Source organism: Podarcis erhardii, assembly GCF_964252035.2.
Source record: "Podarcis erhardii genome assembly, chromosome: 11".
Taxonomy (NCBI): domain Eukaryota; kingdom Metazoa; phylum Chordata; class Lepidosauria; order Squamata; family Lacertidae; genus Podarcis; species Podarcis erhardii.
In genome coordinates this window covers 41347005-41370024 of record NC_138501.1, presented here as the reverse complement: position 1 = coordinate 41370024, position 23020 = coordinate 41347005, and the positions used below count along the sequence as shown (strand labels likewise).

The 23020-nt window shown below is 42.0% G+C and overlaps 1 protein-coding gene across 2 annotated transcripts in view; it reads right to left on the bottom strand.

Annotated features, from left to right (window-relative positions):
- Positions 1-23020, bottom strand: part of NUP155 (nucleoporin 155) — a 40304-nt gene that overhangs the window by 5276 nt on the left and 12008 nt on the right. The window contains exons 14-30 of one of the 2 annotated variants that reach the window (XM_081880860.1): positions 21249-21359; positions 20228-20322; positions 18059-18147; positions 17004-17066; positions 16766-16916; positions 16442-16508; positions 11390-11508; positions 10291-10394; positions 9062-9195; positions 7860-8051; positions 7231-7369; positions 5902-6037; positions 4447-4600; positions 3461-3565; positions 3172-3326; positions 1520-1649; positions 108-221 (exon numbers count right to left, since the gene is read on the bottom strand). In XM_081880860.1, the coding sequence (XP_081736986.1) occupies positions 108-221; positions 1520-1649; positions 3172-3326; positions 3461-3565; positions 4447-4600; positions 5902-6037; positions 7231-7369; positions 7860-8051; positions 9062-9195; positions 10291-10394; positions 11390-11508; positions 16442-16508; positions 16766-16916; positions 17004-17066; positions 18059-18147; positions 20228-20322; positions 21249-21359 (2058 nt within the window). The other variant, XM_081880861.1, reaches the window with a different exon arrangement.

Sequence of the window (23020 nt, the reverse complement as noted above, 5' to 3'; positions counted from 1 at the left end):
CAATTTTTCTTGATTAAGTGGAAAACATGGTTTGCGAGATATCAGATGAATTTTTTGCACAATACAGAGAAGCCTGGGAATGTTCGTTATTATTACTATAAGATCACCTTGCTAATTTCCATCAACTCGGAATCCAGCTGGGAAATGGCATCTTGTACTGAGGAATGATGAGAACACTGACGGAGTAATGCTTCCTGTATTTGAAACTGAATCCTTGCAACCTGGTTAAAAATTACAATAGTCTTTAATTAAAAGCTCAGTGAACATCAGCAGCCACCTACAATTAGTTCCAACATAAAACATTTCACTTCTTACAATGACTATATATGCACACAACACATATGGACTCTGAACTCGGCAATTCAAAATAGCTGACTAGGTCTATATAGGCAAAGTTATTCCTTCAGATTAACAGGATACCAAGATGTTTGGGGCTTTATAAGTCAACAACTTAAACCATAAACTAGGCCAGTAGCAAACTGGAAGCCATTTCAGCCACTGTGTTACACAATAATGGTAGGTTGCTTGAGTTAGAATGAAGCCGACACAATTGAGGTGGCCTCGTTATGAGTGTTTATTTTAGCTACCTAAATACCACATAGTTACCAAAGTTTGTAAGTGCTGCCCATAAACAGTACATAGACATATTTACAGATAAAATCTCTCTCGCCCTGACCTAGCCACTGTGATCCATGCGACGGTCACCTCCAGACTGGATTATTGTAACTCGCTCTACGTGGGGCTGCCCTTGAGACTGACCCAGAAACTCCAGCGGGTGCAGAATGCCACGGCGAGACTCCTTATGGGGTCTTCGCTGCGAGATCACATTCATCCGGTACTATACCAGCTGCACTGGCTCCTGGTGGAGTACAGGATCAGGTTTAAGGTGCTGGTTTTAACCTTTAAAGCCCTATACGGCCTAGGACCCTCGTACCTACGGGACCGCCTCTCCTGGTATGCCCCACAGAGAAACCTACGGTCTGCAAATAATAACATCCTCAAGGTCCCAGGCCTCAGAGAGGTTAGGCTGGCCTCAACTAGAGCCAGGGCCTTCTCGGCTGCGGCTCCAATCTGGTGGAACGCTCTGTCACAAGAGACTAGGGCCCTGCGGGACCTGACATCTTTCCGCAGGGCCTGCAAGACAGAGTTGTTCCACCAGGCCTTTGGTCAGGGCGCAGCCTGACTCCCTCCTCTGGCAACCTGCACAGAATTTTGCTTAATCGGTTGCCATTAATTTGATTTTAATTAATTTTTATAATGAAATATTTTTAGAATGTGTGATTATTTGACTGTTTGATTATTTGATTGTTGTTAGCCGCCCTGAGCCCGGCTTCGGCTGGGGAGGGCGGGATATAAATAAAATTTATTATTATTATTAATTATTAAAAACAGGAAGCTGATCTAAAATGCCTATTTTAATATTTTATTTCAGCTGTTGAAATCTCCCAGGAACACAGTCCTGGGTTCTCCAGCATCACCCCTGACCACCTCCACCAGCTAAATTAATTATCGTACTTACTTCCATTTTCTCTTCCAATTCATGCAAAAATTCACCATCTGCAGCTATTGGTGAGATGGCTGTGGAACTCTTAGCACTCAAAATGGCACGCGCAATATATTCAAGACGCTGCTGAAGTGAGATCTCAGTGCTGTTAAATGACATAATGATGTGACTAATATGGTAGCTTCTATGAGCAATTATCACAAGAATGTTAGCCGTTTTCAATATTTTAATCTAGTTCTTCAGTCTGTCTATTTCTCTGCAGTACGTTATTCTTTGTCTAACTGCTCTAACACCATTACTCCTGAATCTCCTCGCATCTTGCACCTTGGTCATTTCTTCTATACCATCTAGAAATACATAGAAACCAATAAAAATTCAGTTTTAGAAATGTTACATACAGATGCATGGTCTGATAACGTGGTCAAAACTTATCAACTGCTATCAACAATCAATTTCCTCAAATGTAAATGCTTTTATGTTAGCAGCTACAGCCACATCCTATGCTACTGGAGTCCCGCACCCTGTATGCCCTGGAAAAAATGCTTCCTTGTTGGTGTCTTTAAGAAAACATTGCTACTTCTTTAAGACTAGTTGAGATTATACCTTGGGCATGATCGGGAGTAAGTTTGAATCACTCTCCTCACCCATAGATAGCCAAAAGAATCTCCAGAGGGGGGCTGCAATCTCTCTTCCTCCTATTTCAGGTGGGGCGCTGAAAAAAGGTCATTCCCAGTATAGAAACAAGGTGATCTCTTCCTCCACTGGCAGCAGCTCAGGACCAGGAAAGAGAGGTTGCAGGATGGATAGGAACCTTCCACAAGTAACATCTGGCCCATAGGCTGGAACAGGCATAGTCAAACTTGGCCCTAGCTAACAGGACCAGGGGTCAGGGATGATGGGAACTATAGTCCCAAAACATCTGGAGGGCCGAGTTTGCCTATGCCTGGGCTGGAGAGTATCCATCCCCCTCTGCATGCATACTCAGAAAAAGCTCTTATAAGTTCAAGGTGTGCCTAGGATTGCAGCCTGAACCCTAAGTCCAGTTCTGCACAACATGAATTGCATAATTAATTTTATGTTCATATAAGTGATTGCGTTCAAACAGAATTAAGCCCCTGATTTACCTGCAGATCCATTTCAAAGCTTTTAATAACGCTACACAATTTGTGGATCCACCAGTCAAACACAGCTCACCAGCCAGCCATGGATGATGACTCATCGGGGGGGGGGGTCAGTAATCTTGTTTTTGAGGCAATCATGGGGATGCAATCACAGGAAGATTGTCAAACACATTGAGCCCCCAATACCTGGTCAGTAGGCTTGTTCAGTTTGATCAGGCATGGCCAAACTTGGCCCTCCAGCTGTTTTGGAACTACAACTCCCACCATCCCTAGCTAACAGGACCAGTGGTCAGGGATGATAGGAATTGTAGTCCCAAAACAGCTGGAGGGCCAAGTTTGGCCATGCCTGAGTTTGATGGATCACAAGTTCTGTTCTACCTTAGTGTCATAAAGATTTGTTTTTGCAAAAATTGTAGCATAAGTAAATAACTAAAGAAGACAGGAAGTACTTCAACCTGCCCTGGGACCTTACAGTGAAGATTGAGCAATCAATCAATCAATCAATCAATCAATAAGATGCAATTAGTGATAACAAGCTACCCTTACCTATGCATGTCTGCCAATTTTGCAAGTACTCTGGCTGCATTACTAAAACTTCCATTTTTCTCAAAAAACCTCCACAGAAGATCCATATAGCGAACTTTGTTTTGATCAACTTTGGCCATACGTGCCAAATATGGCTCCAGAAAGGGAGAGTTTATCTGCAGGAATCAAGGGAGTAAAGGTAAAGTCCTATTAGCTTGCTAATGCAGTGCTTTATGAAATGTGACGATGAAGTTGTGTATCTACATTGTATTTATTTATCTTCATCAACTTGGTCTGTGACCTTACTTACTTGCAGCAGTTTATCTGACAGATCAGCTTGGACCAACCAGCTGTAAAGAGCAATACTAAAAAGTTCATCCGTAGAACGCTGGGCCAATTTTAGCATTTGTTCAAACTGCAATGAGAGAAGGGGAGGGAATTGAAAAAGATCTTTAACAGTATATTTTTATTACACTTTTAGTACTACTAGGTGTTTCTTATGCACTAGTTTAAATTCCTCTAATGAATAATACAGGTGAAGGTTTTTATAATCTTTTTATATGCAACAACAGCTGCCAGGGTAGTGATTGCTACTAAATGAAAATCTCAGGACACACCGACAAAGGAAGAGTGGATTTGTAAATTAAATGAGTATATAGAATTGGCAAAATTAACTTCAATTATAAGATATCAATCAAATCAAAAGTTAAGAATGGAGTGGAAGTATTTCGAAGATTATATGTCAAAATATTGTTCTAAAAATGACATGCCAAGAGGCTTAGAATAAAAATGTAGCAATAACAAAACCAATAAAGAAAGAAGGAAGAATCAGAATTTAACAAAAATATTTTATTAAAGAATGCAAGGGGAGAAAGGTAGAAAGAAATAAAGAAGTCAAATTGCTGTGGAGGGAAGTAGAGGGTTTTATAATTAGGTGTATAATTATGCAGCTGTTGTTTTATGTGAGGGAATCATTGGGAATTTTGGTTGTTATGTATATATGTTAAATTTCAATAATGATCTTTGAAAATAATAATAATACAGGTGAAGGTTGTTAAACTGTACTAACAGCTTCACAATAAATTTGCAGTAAGTTAGTAGTCTGGATCTGAAAAAACATACATGTCCTGAAGGGAATTTTATCGAATAGCAGGCCCTTCCTGGGCCTACTCAAGGCCTTCCTTCGGCTTAGCTAAAGCAGTTCTTTGACTCCTGGATATTAGATTTATGACAAGTGTAAAAGTACTTCCTGGGCAAAGTTAATGGCAATTCAGTGTATGCCATGTTTTTTCTTACATGATGTCCTGCTTCTTCATTGCTTAGCATATTGGGATCTGATGTCAAGACAGGAGGACCAGGTTTTTTGGGCACGCTGGGAGACTGTGGAGCAGCTTTACTTTGATTGACTAACTCCTGGAGAGTGTCTGTGATGCACTTATAGCTGTTTAGCCTGCAAAAAAGTAGAAACCACAGGAAAATTACTTGTAAGCAAAAACTTCCAAGCACCCACAGCAACAATTTACTGTCTTGCATATGCATGTTATTTTGTGCAAGACAGTAGAAGCTTTGACTCTTAACATCACTTCCTAGATTGCCAGAGGCTGGAATGGCTGTAGAAAATATGCAGGAATTTGTCTGCAATTCAAAATAATTAGTGGATAAAGCAACATAAAGAAACACACACCGAGGACCCACTCTGTCACTCTTCCTTGGTTACACATCTGTGGGGGCAAGGGGGGGGGGAATGACAATGGTGAATCTTAAAAATTTGGACCCTTTCCATTTCTCAGGAAGGTAAAAAATAATCATCACAATTGGTCACTTTTTATTTTGACATAAAAAAACCCCTCTACAAGATATTAAAGTGTATGTAGTTTTTGTAATTTTAAGTAGCCATTTTTACCATCAATGTGCCTTTTTTCTATTTGTGCTCACAAATACGGCTTTTGTTGTATTTAAGGCTACAAAGCCTGGAGAGGGGAGTCCCGGTGCCTCAGGTTAAGCCCAGCCCAGGTAGAGGGAACCTTAAGGCACTCCACTCTTCCTTTTGGCTACTTTATTTCCAAAAATTCACAACCTCGTAAAACAACTGCTAACATCTCTGTCCTAAAACTCACTTTGGGTTTTAGTAAAGCAAACAGTCTAATTCGTCAGCGCCTAAATGTTATCGAGCGTCAGAACAACTTGGCCACAATAAGGAAATTTTGCCCATGGTATGAGTATTTTCCACCTACCCATTTCGACTCTCTGGCACCCTATCTGCATAACCTAGCAATTCTAAAATACAGATGTGCCTTTACTCTCGCAAGATTGAATGTGTTGCCCTTGGCTGTACTTGAGGGACGATTCCAAGAGATTCCACACGAAAAACGCTTATGTCCCTGTGGAGATGGCAGCACCAAATCGGTGGCACATGCCTTTCTTTATAAAGATTTGAGGAATGAGATTATCACCCCTCTTTTATTGTCCATTCCAGGTCGCCCAGTCACTGCCACAGTGTCCTTTCTCTTGGCAGATCAAGATGAGCAAGTGACAGCAAAGGCTGCAAGGTTTTTAGCTGGGACAATTAGAATAAGATCCACTGCTTGACTATTGATTCAAAACCTAAAATGTATTTTATATAATTGACTTTTTATTTTTTGTATATCATATTGTTGTTTTATTGCTATGGCCGATGGCTGATGCAAATAAAGATTCATTCATTCATTCATTCTGTCCTGAAGAACATTTCAATTGTATCCCCAAACTTGCCTTTCCTGGAAAGCCTGACATCCAACAACATCTTCCTCTGGTTCTCCATTTTTGTAATAATGGAGTCCAAGACCTTGGGGATCTTTCTTCTCTGCAGCCATGAGAGAAAGCTCTACCACACCCTCATAGAAACGTACTTGAGATGAAAAAGAAAAGAAAAATACATTAACAGAGATAAGAGTGAACATAATACTACAGAACATTGACAAAATGAATACAACCTATTTCAAATTAGAAAATGTGAAGTCCTAATTCTAATTATCTGATGCTGTGGGCTGCAGGGGCAGCTGTGCATCTACCCACATTCTGAAAACTACATATGTCCCTCTGTGAAGCCCGGAAAACTAGGTTTTCTCAATTTTTCAGTATTTTCTGCAAGGACAGTATAATTCGAACAAATGCAAAACCACGAGTACTGTGTGATTAGTTTCCGAAACCCTCAATTCACGTATTAAGTGTTACGCAAATGATATCAGATTTCTCAAATGATAAAATATGCCTGATGCACACAAACATAAAAATTACAGGGAATCTGAATTTTATTTGAAGGTCGAGGAGGAAATGGTGTCTGGCCATGAAACCAAACAAAAGTCACAGTTACCCTGCTTGCAACTTCATTCTTCCAGGAAAGAGACAGGAGTTAAGGAGTGGGAGAGGGTGAAACGCAGACATCAGGTTGGTTTGGAGTAGCCAAAGTTGGCAGCTGGAGCACACTCTCGCTCCGTGGTTCCTATCTCTTCCTCTTATTTTAAAAAATCTGTTCTGCAAAAAGCAGGAGACCTGCATCTGTTCACTGCAGAGGCAGAAGAAAGAATAGTTTCAGAGAAGACGTGGGAAGGTGCCTCTAGTTTCAAGGAGCCAGCCAGTCTTTCTTCAGAAGAGCCTGTCTCCTGGTGAACAGCACAGAAAGCACATCAGCGTTCTGGGCCACTGGGTGGCAGCAGATAGGGAAAAATATGTGTTCTTTAGTATTGTATTGCATTTTTTTCTAACTGTGATGTATGTGCATCACTTCCTATACTGTTTAATACTGATATTCCTGTAGCAGTTGGTCTGCAGAGAGAAAGATAAGTTGATCAGTAGACCCACTGGAATTATGCTCCTAAATCATGTCCCTTTCTTTCAATGGGTGGGATTCAACTAAGTTATACTCAGAGTACACCCACTGAAATTAAAGAACATGGCTAAGCTAGGTCTATTACTTTCAATGGGTCTACTCTGAGTAAAACCTAGCTGAATACCACCCACTGGGTCTACTCCAAGGATGACTTAACACTGGAAACAACACTATATTCATAAAGTTAAAGTTCAGTGATGCTTGTAACTCACCTTGCCTATACTGTGCACAGACATTGGCAAGATCTACCTGTGTGCTAATCTGTTGATATTCTTTCAGTGACTCTCTTAGCATCTTCTCTTTTTCAGATTTGTTCTGAACTTGTCGGGATCGCTGAAGTAGTTCATTTGCCTAGTAAGACACAAGTATAGATCAAAGTCTGCATTCTTCATTTGAACTTCACACACTGAACATTCAGTGGGAAGCCAAGGCCTATAGCAGCTTTGCACTGCATCTTGATTTACTGAGATGGAGGTTGAAGCATCCCTCACACTTAACAAAGTCAATAAATTCTTCTACTTCCTGGCCAGAAGTGATACTTTTTGTCTAGGAAATTATTCTTGTGCTAAGCAGTTCCCTTATCCTTCTACAAATTGTAACACTCATCTTTCAATTCTTTCTTAAAATGAGCGCAGTAGTTTAATATTAAATATTTTCCAGTGACAACTGATAAATCTTAACACTTCTATATGTGTATTATTCTGAGCACAGCATGACACAATGCAATTCTCATATTATATTGCCCTCACTAGATGCAGAAATAGCATGCTAATGCACACACACAACCAAACAAAAAAACCCTACACCCTTACTTCTTCTCATATTGGTTACTATACCATACCTTGGAACAGATAGCATCATCTGTGCTGTAGAGCAGTGGGCAGATGTCTTGTAAATGTGAACTAATCCCATCAACAGCAGCATGGTCTCTGATGTAACAGTTGATGAGGGATGCAATAAGGGCTCCAGTTAGCTCTCTATCTCTAATTACCAAGTCTCTGAAAGTAGTCACCTTCAGGTGTTCCTGAAGCTCCTATGGAAAAAGAACATCCCCAATTTTTACTGTAAATGCTTTTTTCTTGTTTAAATTTCATAAGAGAGAAATCCTGCTGCATTTACATTACAACAAACCATCAAGGACAGCATAACTTACAGCACACGTTATCTTTTTTTAAAATATGCATAAGATTAAAATAACTTTGATAATGTCAGCAGAGAAGGGCACAACCTGCAAACCACCCTCTACATCTGTGTGAAACTCTGTTTTAATAAACCAATATAAGAACTTGCATCATAATTAAAAATTATTTTGGTACTTTCCAGGTTGCCTTTTAAAATAGTGGGGCACTCTGAAATACTTAAAAGACTGCAAAACCACTAAGTGATCCCTATTGTCCAGAAGATCCCAATGTTCTGCTTTGAGCAATAAAACTCCTATGTCTTCCAGGTCAAGAAGCAATGAGTGATCAAAGGCTGATTGATCGCCAAATATTTGTGGAATAGTTTATCTGCATTGTAATATTGCAAACAGTTTTGCCTAACAATTTAACTTGGAAGGTACTGGTTCAATAAAGCTCAAAAGGAAGGTTTGAACAATTAATGATTGGGAGTTGCTGTGCCATTAAACTTCAGGTAACAGACTTGGACAACATCTCAGATTGGAATGGAGTCAGAGGAATCTGCGCTGATAAAAAGACAGTTGGAAAAATATATACTAACAAAGCTGTATTCGATGGATGAAAGTACATGATGTTTGACATGATTGAGAATCGTGGACTCGGGGACGGAGAATTATAAAGCGTCAAAATCGAGATGTGGAAAATATGGCAACAACGAGAGGCAGGACTGAGATGTGGAGAGATGCTTCAGAGATCCAGACTGTGGGGAGCTCCGAAAAATTAATAACTATAATTTGGTCTTTTTTATTTTAGTTTTTTAATTGGAGTATTATGATTGGATATATTAATTGGATGTTTTTAATTGGAAAATCAATAAAAATGATTTAAAAATAAAAGAAGAAGCAAGGAGTGTTGTGGCACATACCTTCTGAAGTTCACCCACAACAATGTTGAACTGATGCTCACAAAGAAGCTTCCACAGTGCCAAAGCCTGGCAGGTTTTCCGAACAAGTTGCTGGATGCCTTGAAGGGAGGCCTTCTCTGCTAATTGTGCCTCCGCTGTAAAAGTAAAATGGACACAGCTGAATTATAACTTATTTCTATCCCCTGAACATGTCTCTCACACACAAGGGTGAATGTGTCAAGTAACAGGTGCTTTCACAAAACGTTTTCAAGCACTAGAAACAAAGAACTATGTGGCATGAAGGGATTGCTAGGCTTACCCAGCTCTAGCACTTCTCTACTAGGTAGGATTCACCAGGTTTAAGCAATCCCTAATACGGTAATGCAAGGGACGTGGGTGGCGCTGTGGGTTAAACCATAAAGCCTAGGACTTGCCAATCAGAAGGTTGGTGGTTCGAATCCCCGCGACAGGGTGAGCTCCCACTGCTCGGTCCCTGCTCCTGCCAACCTGGCAGTTCGAAAGCACGTCAATGTGCAAGTAGATAAATAGGTACCGCTCCAGCGGGAAGGTAAACGGTGTTTCCGTGTGCTGCTCTGGTTCGCCAGAAGCAGCTTAGTCATGCTGGCCACATGACCCAGAAGCTGTCTGCAGACAAAGGCAGGCTCCCTCGGCCTATAGAGCGAGATGAGCGCGCAACCCCAGAGTCGGTCACGACTGGACCTAATAGGGGTCCCTTTACCTTTACCTTAATATGGTAATGCAGTCATAATAAATAACAAGTTGGAAAAAAATCTGTATTAATAATTCCAATGGCACCTTGAAGATCAATTAAATATAAGCTTTCAAGGTATGAGCTTTCAAATGTAATACACACTTTGTCAGATACTCTGAAGCAGAGGTTGCTTCAACCTTATAACTGTTGATGACTGTTATGGCAGTTGGTTCCACAGTGAAGGACAAGGAATTTTTAAAGGGATAGATGACCAAAATTAGCTTTAGTATGTATAATGGGACATGAATCCAATATCTCTATTCAGATCAGGTCTCTCCATAGTTTTTAGTTTGGTAATGAGTTGTAATTCAGGAACTTCTCTTTCAAGTTGCTATTTCTATTTCTAGCCTCTTTCTTTCAAACAGTCTCAAAATATTCACTGTTTACTATTAAAGCTAGAAAGAAATTGTCCCCATGTATTTTTCTTCAAAGATACATGCTAAAGAAGAGAGAAAATAAAAAAGAGCTATTTATCTACCATGAAACTTTCTCTGGAGCTCTTGCTGCAGTTGCTGAGAACTTCCACCATCAGACCGCATGAATCCGAGTAATCGCTGCTGCAGGTTAGCTGAGGTGGCAAAGCTTTTTCATGAAAAACAAAGGGGAAACGTATAGTGTATAAATAGGGTATGGTGTGTTGGGGCCGTCGCATGCGAAATATACAGTAGTAAAATATGGTTTAGATAGCAGAAGCTGTTTAATATGTTAACAGTGAACTCAGATTCACCATCCTTTTAAGCATCCTTCAAAGCACCTAAGTCCGGTTATCTTAATTTTGTCAGGGAAAGGCCCTCTAATAAGAAGACTTAGAGACAGGTAGGGCAAACGAGTTCTACTTTGTATTTGCTGACCTTGAGTCTCCCATAGGGCTGTGAGCCCTAAATTAAAGTGCTCTGGGAGTTATTAGGAAGCTACAGTGGTGCCTCGCAAGACGAAATTAATCCGTTCCGTGAGTCTCTTCGTATAGCGGTTTTTTCGTCTTGTGAAGCAAGCCCATTGACAGCTTAGCGGATTAGTGCTATTAGCGGTTTAGCGGCTTTTAGCGGCTTATCAGCTTAGTGGATCAGCTGATAAGCGGCTTAGCTGCTTAGAAAAGGGGGGGGGGGAACCTGCAGGAACTCGCAAGACATTTTCGTCTTGCGAAGCAAGCCCATAGGGAAATTCGTTTTGCGAAGCGCCTCCAAAACGGAAAACCCTTTCGTCTAGCGGGTTTTCCGTCTTGCGAGGCGTTCGTCTTGCGGGGCACCACTGTATTCTAGACCAGGAGTCTGGCGTAAGTCAGTTTAGTACCTACGGCCTGAGGATTGGCAGGTTAATGCACAGTCCCTTTTTGGTCCGCCAAAGTCCTCATTTGTGGTTTCTGATAAAACTGTGGCTGAAAACTGGCCTAAGCTGTATTTTGTAAGCTGCTATAGAGACCTATCAAGTTGGATAATATATCTGCTATAAAGACCACAAATATCCATCCATAAATACACATGTTTTCTAAGGGAACAACTCAAACTTTCATACCAGTTATCTGTGCAACACAACTGTCAACCACCAATGCTTGTTTTCCTCAACACCCTTAATCTTACCTGGGATTTCTAAGGGATCCTAGTGCTGCAAATTGTGAATTCCTATCCAAAAATTCCTGCAGCCCTTTTAATTCTTGTAGTACAGTTTCTAACACTTGTGGTGGAACACTGCTTTCAACCTAAACAAGAAAGAGGTTAAATGAAATGAACGTATTTGAAACTAACCAATTTTAACTTATTCTAAATTTCTGTTCTTGGAGGTTTCTGGGTAGATGACTAGGAAGTGAATCCTCCTGTAACCAGGAAAAGTCACTGTTAGGAAATGTTGCTTTGCAAAACCTTTTGAGCTGGAGTCAGACAGTGGAAGAAGGGAAGACTAAAGGGAAGTTTTCCTTCTGCACATATGTTTTCCCTCTGCACATAACTGTGGCCTTATGGGAAGCATTGCTTCTTTTCTCTTGCATTCTGGGAAGTCTTGCTTATAATCTTTTCTCTGTTTCTGCACACACTGTACGAACCTGTTCCAAACACCAAGACATTCCCTCATCGCTCAGTTCACCTTAAGTTCATGGTGACTCGTTCTCCATGCATAACTGACCACATCTATAGAACTTGATTATTGTATTCTTTCATGTTATGATCAATCATTAGTAATTGTTTTATGCCATATTAATCTTTAGTTATTATTAATTAGGAGGTTTCATGCTTGTCTAGTCCCAACCTCGTTTCCCAGCCTTTAATCTACCGGTGATTAATGTTCACATGTAATTCCCACCCCTCACATGTAATTCCCGCCTTGCATTTGCATTAACCAATAAGCAACGAGTTTCTTTGTGTTTGTATCAACCAATCAGCCACAAGCACACCTGTGGCAATGTTTGTAATATTCAATAAAAGAGAGTTCCCGGGACTTCCCGGCAGACGCCTCTCGTGACACCCTCTACTCGTCTGTCGTGATTTTCATTCCTACATCTGGTGACCCCGGACGTGCCAGATCCCTTACGCAGCCCAGCCCCTGTACTTCACTCGACTGGAAAAGTCAAAGCGCGCTACTTCGTGAGTATGGGCGGCGATTTAACTAAAATGCAGAAAGAGCATGCCAAGGAACTTTTTTCTTTAGTTAGGCAACGGGTTGTGGGTGTTCAAATTTCCTTAAAAGAAATTGAACAATTACTTTTGGAGATCAATTGCCAATATTCTTCCTACCCCGAGAAGGGCTCTCTGGAGGTGGAGACTTGGCAAAAGATCGGGAAGACCCTCTTTGCAGAACCGAGGGCTTCAATTCATTGTCTGCTCACCTGGCAGAAATGTGCAGCTGCCGTTGCTAAATTAGGACCCCAGGTCCACCAGGCGTCTCCTTCGGCCCCTGCCCTTCTGGCTGTAGCAGACAATCCCCCCCCTCCTTATCCCAAGCTTTTGCCTCCATTGCAGCCTTGCCAACCCCTCCCTACACCTCAGCCCACAAACCCATCCACCCCTCCCCTTCCTCCTTTGCCTGCTTTGCCTGCCACAACCCCTGCGTGCTCTCCTACAGGAGCTGTGCGCACCTCAATTTCTCTGGCTAGGCAGAAAGGAATTCTGTCCTTAGAGGAGGAATCTGTGTGGGCTGGGGAATTGCCTTCTGCTTTCCCTGTTAGCTCTTCTGTCACCAGGCAGGTTGATAATACTACAGCCCAGAATGAACTCATGAAGAAATTGGCTTTTGAAAATGCAAACACCGATCAATCTTGTGCGGAAATTGGCAACCAGAGCCATGCCATGTCCTTGCTTGCCGGAGCCAATCCAAATTTGGCAGCCAACCAAATGCTTTTATTTGCTGTTCAATATGTAGTTTTTGAAAGTGAATTTAAGCATAGTGCAGTAGCCCTGTCCCGTTGGATGCCCTTACTGTGTTTACTAATGGAGCCCCCTCCAGGGGGGTCGTTGCATGGCAACAAAATGATAAATGGCACAGCCTCTACGTTCTTCCACAGAAGTTTGCCCAGCATTCTGAGCTGGCAGCTGCTGTTAAAGTTTTGCATCATTCCTCCACGCAGCCAATTCCATGACCCCATACGTGGCTTCCTTTAATGTTACTTGTGCCCGTATGGTGAATTGCACAAAAACCAACTGTGTGAAAATGGGCAAGGATAATTTTAATTGCTCTGATTATGCAAATATTTCCTATGTATATAAATACACAGAGCTGCCTGAAGGCTGGTTTTGGTCGTGTCCAGGCTTTACATTTAATTACATTCCTGCAAACATCAGCCATGGCACACCTTGCTGCTTAAGCGGTATGTCTATTATTTTACCAAAATAGCATCATTTGTCCCGCTCTCGATATTGACGCACTGTGCAATTGACTAATGATTATAACGATTTTGTTTTTCTCCCTAGCAGATCTGAATATTTCTCTCTAGCTGTCTCTCTTTTAGGAGTTCCTGGATTGGCTGTACGAAATAGCAGGAATATTAACTCTTTAGCTTGCTCCGCAGCAAAAGCCTTGAATTCTACTTCACAAGCTCTCCACCTTTTGAATAAAGAACAGAGTGAATTGCGTCATGGACTCTTATAGACCGCTGCTATCGATTATCTGTTGATGCTCCATCATTACGGATGCGAACAAGTGGAAAACATGTGCTGCTTTAATATCACTGACAATTCTAAGGCCATCCAAAAACAAATCTCCCATTTACAAAATCTTACACACCACATTAAACAAGATGTTGAATTCTCCGGTCTCTGGGATTCTTTCACCCAGTGGCTTACTGCATGGCTGCCAAATTTTACTTGGCTTCGTAGTCTTTTTCAATATGCCATTGTTATTATATGTATATTAATTTTGTTTTGCTGCTTCCTCCAATGCATTCCTGGCCTCATAAGTCTTTTCTCTCGGCTTCTCTCTCCCCCTCAGCCACCCAATAAAATCCTTGCTGCTTATCTTGCGAAATGGCAACACCAACAGTAAACCAAAGGGGAGAAATGGGCAGAGTTATCTCGAGCATGCGCTGGCAAACCACGTATCTCGTGGTATCTTCTGTCCCATCCTCCCTGGCGAACTTATTTCGGGCATTTGCTGGCACACCACTAATCCCGAAACATTTTTGCCTTACCCAGTATGCCTCGCAAATAAGAAAAGAAAGGGGGAGATAAAGGGAAGTTTTCCTTCTGCACATATGTTTTCCCTCTGCACATAACTGTGGCCTTATGGGAAGCATTGCTTCTTTTCTCTTGCATTCTGGGAAGTCTTGCTTATAATCTTTTCTCTGTTTCTGCACACACTGTACGAACCTGTTCCAAACACCAAGACATTCCCTCATCGCTCAGTTCACCTTAAGTTCATGGTGACTCGTTCTCCATGCATAACTGACCACATCTATAGAACTTGATTATTGTATTCTTTCATGTTATGATCAATCATTAGTAATTGTTTTATGCCATATTAATCTTTAGTTATTATTAATTAGGAGGTTTCATGCTTGTCTAGTCCCAACCTCGTTTCCCAGCCTTTAATCTACCGGTGATTAATGTTCACATGTAATTCCCACCCCTCACATGTAATTCCCGCCTTGCATTTGCATTAACCAATAAGCAACGAGTTTCTTTGTGTTTGTATCAACCAATCAGCCACAAGCACACCTGTGGCAATGTTTGTAATATTCAATAAAAGAGAGTTCCCGGGACTTCCCGGCAGACGCCTCTCGTGACACCCTCTACTCGTCTGTCGTGATTTTCATTCCTACAGAAGACCACAAGTTTCTCCTTTCCCCTGTGCATGAAAACAGAACTGCAGAGGAAGCCACTCCTTACGAGGGAGATGGGGGATAAAAAGGCAAACCTTTTAGTTGCTGCTGAACCAATTCTGTGCAGCTCTGGACAAGCTGAGAAAGCTCTTTGCTGTGATGATCAGGAAGAGCTGGTGTTGGACCTGATGCCTAGTTACTAGTTACACTTCCCAATCATCAAGACTGCCCTATCCCAGAACCTCCAGAGAAACACACCTGACAACAGGTAAACAGAATCCAGATCTATGTTTACACAAATAACTGCTTTTCTAAGCTTACACATTGTGAAGAATCAAAAGATTAACTTTCAAACCGGTCCTTTCTCCAAAAATTGGGTTTCGTAGTAATGGGTTTTTGTTTTGAGATCACCAAGAGGGAGAATTCAAATTTGCAACCACCACCACCTTGAAGTGGAAAACCTATCACTTGATTCTGCAAAATTAAGCTACTAATATTTTTGGGAGAGGGATGGTTGAACCCTTCTATATGACAAGCTGTTTTTCTATCTGAAGAGAATTTGGGCGAGGAGTAGAATTCAAAGATAAAACTTGCTATTCATCTTTATTAGGGGTTGGCAAAGTTTTTGTGACTTGGGACTGTTCACTGTCCCGCAGACACAGCAGTGGGCCGGAGTGCACGCATGCACCCATGCGCAACCGTTATTTCCGGCACTCCTTCCAGCGCGGAGGAGGCATGCGCAGCTTCCCATTGGCTGCAGGAGCTTCCTGCAGCCAATGGGAAGCCGGCCAGCGTCGCGGAGGGCGGTCCCTGTTCTGCTCTGCACTGGTTTAGCGCAGCGCACAGGAGCCGACTAAGCAGGCGGCGGGGTTCCATGGGCCAGTCAGACCCCTATGGGCCACTTGTGACCCATGGGCCTTAGGTTGCTGACCCCTGATCTTTATTATCATCAGCATTTGAGTTTAAAGGCTTGCACTTACTATGCATATATTACTCGCCCGCCCCCCCAAGCTCTGAATACGCCTATACTAAGAATGGCACAACAGTGAAGTGATGGGTTTGGATCTGGCACCCACTGTTATCAAAGAAGATCAAAGGTTACAGTCATCTCCGCTGATTCATGCTGGTACAAAGTTCCTATTAAACCCAATGATTACAGGGACAAACATGTTCTTCCCTTCTAAATCCATCTTCCTGAAAGGAAGAAAATAATAATACGGCTCTTATGCAGTGTGGTGCTTTGTGATGGCACACTGACCAATAGTCACCATGTTGATTTCCTTCATATATAGACATCAACACCAGTATTAACCCCCAAACTACCAACTACCCTTAGAAACTTCATATAAGATTCCAAAAACAGCCATTAATACTCATCAGTACTTACAGCTACAACTTCTCGATTGCCACTCTTGAAAACTCTCTCCACAACTATACTTCCATCCCAAATGTTTCTGGAAAGCAAGAAAATACAGTTTTGAAGTTTCATGTAATCCGCACATGATGACACTGGAAGCTTCTGCTTCCCTTTTAAGTTTAACCACAGCTTAGTGTGCTGTGAAACCCTAAACCGTGATTAATCTTATCCATATTTAGTGGAAGCATACCAACACCATTTGAAGTTGGTTGTTTCCACCAACCACAGTTAAGATAAACTTCATTTTGTCAGGTTATAACAACATGTATCCTCACCTTTCCATAAATAACTTACCCTATGATCCGAGAGAAATATATGCAGATACCATTGTGCTTTCCAGAAAACACTATCTCGGGGCACATTATGCCACTAAGAGAAGCACTGGGTTGAGACATATGACTGCTTGAAGTGAACACTGGAGTTGACATGGTTGGAGGATGCAAACCTGGAACATAAACTCAATTTTTTAAAAAAGACAGAAGCAAGATTATAAGTATTAGAGAAATATATTTAAATAATTAAAAGGAAATACCTTGGGCTGGTGTTGCCAAAAAGCTTGGATTTGGGTAGGGGCTACTAGCAGACATAGGAGAACCTAATATAAGAAGAGCAATGCATACTATAAAGCAACCATAAAGCAATAATACACAGCCCAACAAGAAAACAGAAACCCACCTGTTTTGGATCAATGCATACAAATTGATCCAACAGCCCCTTCAAGCACACAATCAAAACTCATTGCGGTCAACTATAGGCAACCATCCACACCCTACCCCCCCCATGTCTATCTCACCACCCACAAAAACCAATAAATGAACAGAAACGGAACTGACCCACGTGATGCTAACGAAAAACCCTTATGCATACACTATGTAGCAGAATGCGTTTACTATCCCCCTTCTCCCCTCCCCCAACTTTATACTGTCCATAACGAGTCTCACATCAAATATGAATGATCTGTAGAAAGTATTCTATGAACTGAAAGAAGAGATGCTGTAGGTACTTTTGTAACCCAAGAAAATCTTTAATAAAAACAATTTTTAAAAAGCAATAATCAGAGCACAGCTTTAAGAGATTACAATATAAAACCAGGGAGTTTGAGGCAAGGAGATGGGATCATTTTTATTCAGTAATTGTCTGCCATCCACAGTTTGCGATGAGATGCCACTGGCAGAGATGGCTTACAGTTCAAGACATATTGAAAGAATTTAGAGGGACGGGCATATCTTTGCATCAGGCATGGGAAAGGGTGAAGGAAAGAGAAAATTAGTCCCCCCCCCTCAAATCTTCATTTATTGTTATCACTATTTCAACGCTTACATAGTGTAGATATAAAATATGAAGGTTTATGTTGCTAAATTGATCTGTATACTAAAACAGTTCAAAGTACTGCCAATTTCCTCTTCTTTCAGCATGGGAAGGGCATTTGTACAGTAAGTATAAATGCACTTCTGAATCATGAACTCAATAGTAGTGAATGACTACTAAAGCTACACGAGTGGGTGCAAGTGGATGGAATGTTTTTGCAAAATAAAAAAGGTAAAAAAACCTCTTGCCTAAAAGTACTGACTATATTTGCTTGCTTACCAGGTGGAACAGGAGATCCCAGTGCATACCCAACATTACTTGGAGGCGGCAGGGTGGATGGAAATCGCATCTGTGTTTCACCACCATATCTGAGATTCACAAAATTGAAACAACTGTATCAACGCTGCAATCAGTTCTCAGATTATTTTTAAGCAGTCAAACAGTCAATAAATACTTCTTTAGGTGGTTGAATTGTGAAGCCTATGTAAAAAATAGCTTGTCCACTGTTTAATGTTATGTCTAAACCCTATAATGGTGTGTCAAGGGGACCCTCTGGCCCATGGGCCAAATTAGTAAGGTAAAGGGACCCCCGACCATTAGGTCCAGTCATGGCTGACTCTGGGGTTGTGGCACTCATCTCGCTTTATTGGCCGAGGGAGCCAGCGTACAGCTTCCGGGTCATGTGGCCAGCATGACTAAGCCGCTTCTGGCGAACCAGAGCTGCGCACGGAAACGCCGTTTAACTTCCCGCTGGAGTGGTACCTATTTATCTATTTGCACTTTGACATGCTTTCGAACTGCTAGGTTGGCAGGAGCAGGGACCAAGCAACAGGAGCTCACCCCGTCATGGGGATTCGAACCACCGACCTTCTGATCGGCAAGTCCTAGGCTCTGTGGTTTAACCCACAGCGTCACCCACGTCCCTTATGGGCCAAATTAGGACTGCCAAAACAGTTTTTCCTTAACCATGCCCACCTGCCCCACAGCTAACCATCAGGTGTGAAACGGGACAAAAGGGTGGCAGCAAAGGAACAACTGGAAGTTTAAAGTGTGCTTTCAAGTGCTCTTTGGCAAGCAGCACTCAATCAAGCCCTGCTGGGATTGGCTGCACTAGGGAGCTCCCCATGCGTAGATCAGCTGGTGAATGCTGATAGCAAGCCCCTTTGAAACTTTTAGTTCCTGCCATAATAACCCTGCTAATAAGCCCTAGCTCCATTCCACATGCTGCTGTGCCAGAGCCTTGCTGTTCATGACATCTGAACTAGGGTTTGTGGTTTGCTTCCCTCAAAGAAACCACATGAAGTAAGCCATGAACAAACCTTGGTTACTATTCACAAACCATTAGGCTGGCTTTGGGTGTCACAACAAATCAGACCCTGACATAGGAGCCAACTCCTAGGGGCCACGAGGGCTTTGGCCCCCACAAAGTTGATGGGCATTGCCATTAAAATGGTGTATGTGAAGTGTGTCATGTGATCAATTAGGCAGGGTGGGGCTTACCTGGGCCCCACAATATTTCATTCAAGTTGGCACCCCTGAACCCTGACTTTGTTTTACAGTTGGACAGCAGCAGAAGTGGAGCAAGAACTTTTCAGCAGTGTGCATTAGCATTCTGTGGGTTCATGCTAAACAAAAGTTTGTTTTTACCTACAGTTTAATGTGACACGCAGATTGGGCCTCTGTGGCTAACCTTAAAAGGTCCCTTTGGACCCCTGACCATTAGGTCCAGTCGTGACCTACTCTGGGGTTGCGGCGCTCATCTCACTTTATTGGCTGAGGGAGCCGGCGTACAGCTTCTGGGTCATGTGGCCAGCATGACTAAGCCGCTTCTGGTGAACCAGAGCAGCGCATGGAAACACCATTTACCTTCCCGCCGGAGCGGTACCTATTTATCTACTTGCACTTTGACATGCTTTCGAACTGCTAGGTTGGCAGGAGCAGGGACCGAGCAACGGGAGCTCACCCCGTTGCGGGGATTCAAACCGCCGACCTTCTGATCAGCAAGTCCTAGGCTCTGTGGTTTAACCCACAGTGCCACCCGCGTCCCTATGGCTAACTTTAGCTATGGTTTATTAAAGCAAGTCAGTTTCATAAACCATTGTTTGAAGTTGGCTTGTTTTATTAAATAAGGCCACTGTGTGCCTACTAATTAAATATGAAAAATGTAATTTCAACGCAAATTAGAACTAAGATGCTGCTTTCTCTAAACTATTTTTCTCAAGAGTGAGGTACAAAGAGGCATGATCATATCTTAAATCTATAATGACAAAATGAAACATAGCACAATAGTCACTGAGAAACAGGAATCAGCTATGAAACTTTATGCAATGCTTAGTTTTAACAGTTCATATGTTCCAACCAGAGTCCAGCACAACCCATTTACTGCTGGGATACCATAGATTTTTAAAGTATAATCTCTTGGCATAATGCAGATATGAATAATTTTACCTGAAAAATGCTCGAGTGGCCCAAACAGATACTTCTCTATCACAAGCAGCAGAAGAACAGGCAAGTATTAGGCAAGTAGCACAAGCCTGCTCTTCCTGTAAGAACCATCATTAAAAAATATCAGTAAAAATGACAGAACAATCTTGGTGCAGTTTTAATGAAATGAGGAGCAAGGGGACTAAAGGGTAACTTGTCTATTTAGAAGGAAGTCCTACTGACACCAATGGGGCCCATATAAGGGTGTAAATAAATGCAGCCAGTAACATGGTGTTGCTACCAGATGCTAGGTATATATCTAGAAGTCATCACTATAGTGGAGAAGCATGCTGAACAGGTACATTTTTAACTGCCTTACTTGTCCAACACAATTAATAACACACTTACAGAATCTAGTAAGATAAAATAGGGTGATGGCCACTAATCAAGACAGAGTCAAAACAAATGAACAAACAAAAACGTAATGGAGGCTAACTATTAACCACTGGTAAAGGTAAAGGGACCCCTGACCATTAGGTCCAGTCGTGGCCGACTCTGGGGTTGTAGCGCTCATCTTGCTTTATTGGCTGAGGGAGCCGGCGTATAGCTTCCAGGTCATGTGGCCAGCATGACTAAGCCGCTTCTGGTGAACCAGAGCACTGCACGGAAACGCCGTTTACCTTCCCACCGGAGCGGTACCTATTTATCTACTTGCACTTTGACGTGCTTTCAAACTGCTAGGTTGGCAGGAGCACGGACCGAGCAACGGGAGCTCACCCCGTCGCAGGGATTCGAACCGCCGACCTTCTGATCAGCAAGTCCTAGGCTCTGTGGTTTAACCTACAACGCCACCCACGTCCCTTATTAGCCACTGAGAGACACCTAAATTGAGTCTCAGATGCCTCCCCCCAGTTTCTTACATAGCTAGCAAGGGATCACTATCACTATCATAACCTGCTTATGAGCTCCCCACTGCTAGAGGTAGCATGTTGAACCCCTAGTTCTATCTTTGGCCTAATATAGGAAGGAAAAGTTAAATTCTCACCGGGTGCAGTTTGAAAAATCTTTCAATCTCTTCTCCATCACCTCCTGCGTTGCACACAAAAAGATGTCGCAGCTGATCTACTGGTCTGAGTTTATGAAACATAAAACTCCCCTAAAGAAAAACAGAACATTTTTTATTTATTTAATGGTGGTTTCTATAGCATTTTTATTGGCCAAAATAATTTACACTTCTTACACCTTGTTCATCTTTATGACAGCCCTATAAGGAAAGTCATTAATAATTATATTTTACAAAAATGGAGAACGGTTTATAAAGAAGTGGCATGCTCCAGGCCAGGCACCCCCAAACTCGGCCCTCCAGATGTTTTTGGGACTACAATTCCCATCATCCCTGACCACTGGTCCTGTTAGGGATGATGGGAGTTGTAGTCCCAAAACACCTGGAGGGCGAAGTTTGAGGATGCCTGCTCCAGGCTTTACAGAAAGTCCTTGGCCAAGGTTTGAACCTGTAATGTTCCCAAGCAGCTATAATATACAACGAAGAACAATATTTAAGCTACAGTAAAGGGCTGGGGGGGGAATCTTCTCCCATGCCTTTATTTGAGGTAAAGGTAGAGCCTAGTTTCAGAGATATTTGAAACAACCTCAATATATCAGAGCTGTACCTCAAACCTTTTCATAGCTAGGTAATTAACATAGCCACTTGTGCTACATACAGGACTGGAGGGTAGGGCTTAAGCTTGATCTTCTCACTTTTAGAAATTAAGTACAGTCCTCTCATGTCTGAATTCTCTATCATATAAAGCCAGCATATTAAGAAAGTTTTATTTTGCATCTACATTTTGCATCTACAAAATAAATACAATGTTCCATGTTTAACAATTATGATTAACACATATACATTAAAAGGCTCCAACAAAGACGTTTCAAAGGAATAAATTACTGGAGTAAGAAAGAATAATACATCAGTATAGAGTCATAGAAGCGTAGAGTTGGAATGGACACCGAGGGTCCTCTAGTCTACACCCCTGCAATTCAGGAATCTTTTTGCCCAGCTTGGGGCCCGAACCCACGACCCTGATCTTAAGAGTCTCATGTTCTACCAGCCTGAGTAGACAATTAATCCAGATTATGTATGTACACATATGAAGTTACCATATTGGCCTGAATATAAGCCGCACCCGAATATAAGCCGTACCTTTGAAACTGGAGGGGAGGGGGAGAAAATACCCAAATATAAGCTGCTCCCTTCCTCGCTGCTCCTGTCTGCATACCGTAAGGTCATGAATATAAGCCACACTTTAACTTTTCATGGTCAGAATTTGGGGGGAAAGTGAGGCTTATATTCAGGCCAGTACGGTACTTCCCCCCAATTCCTTCCCAGAAAAGGTAGTTTGCAAAGTCAGTGGCTTATATCCACTGTGTCACTCATCTGATGGTACTGCTTCAGTCAGTGGAAGAAGGAGAGAGGCAATTTTAAGAGATTCCTTCCTATAATTCGTCCACATCTCCAATATGCTCTGGAAGGTTCCCCATTACCTCTGAACAGATTTCAGAAGTGGGGTGTGGAATAAATGGCCAAAGGTGCTTCTCTCTTCCTTTTACCGATGAAAGCCTTACTATTAGCTGACCCGACAACATGGGATACAACCAAGTGGTAGGACGCCAGAATGATTTCAGACAAGAATTAAAAAAAAACCACATCAGGATGTAAGAGATCAAATTCATTTCTAAACAGAGATTAAGAGCTTCTGAAAATTTCATGTGAGGTTCAGTTTCATCTTCCTCCTCTTTCTCTATTTTTATTTTATT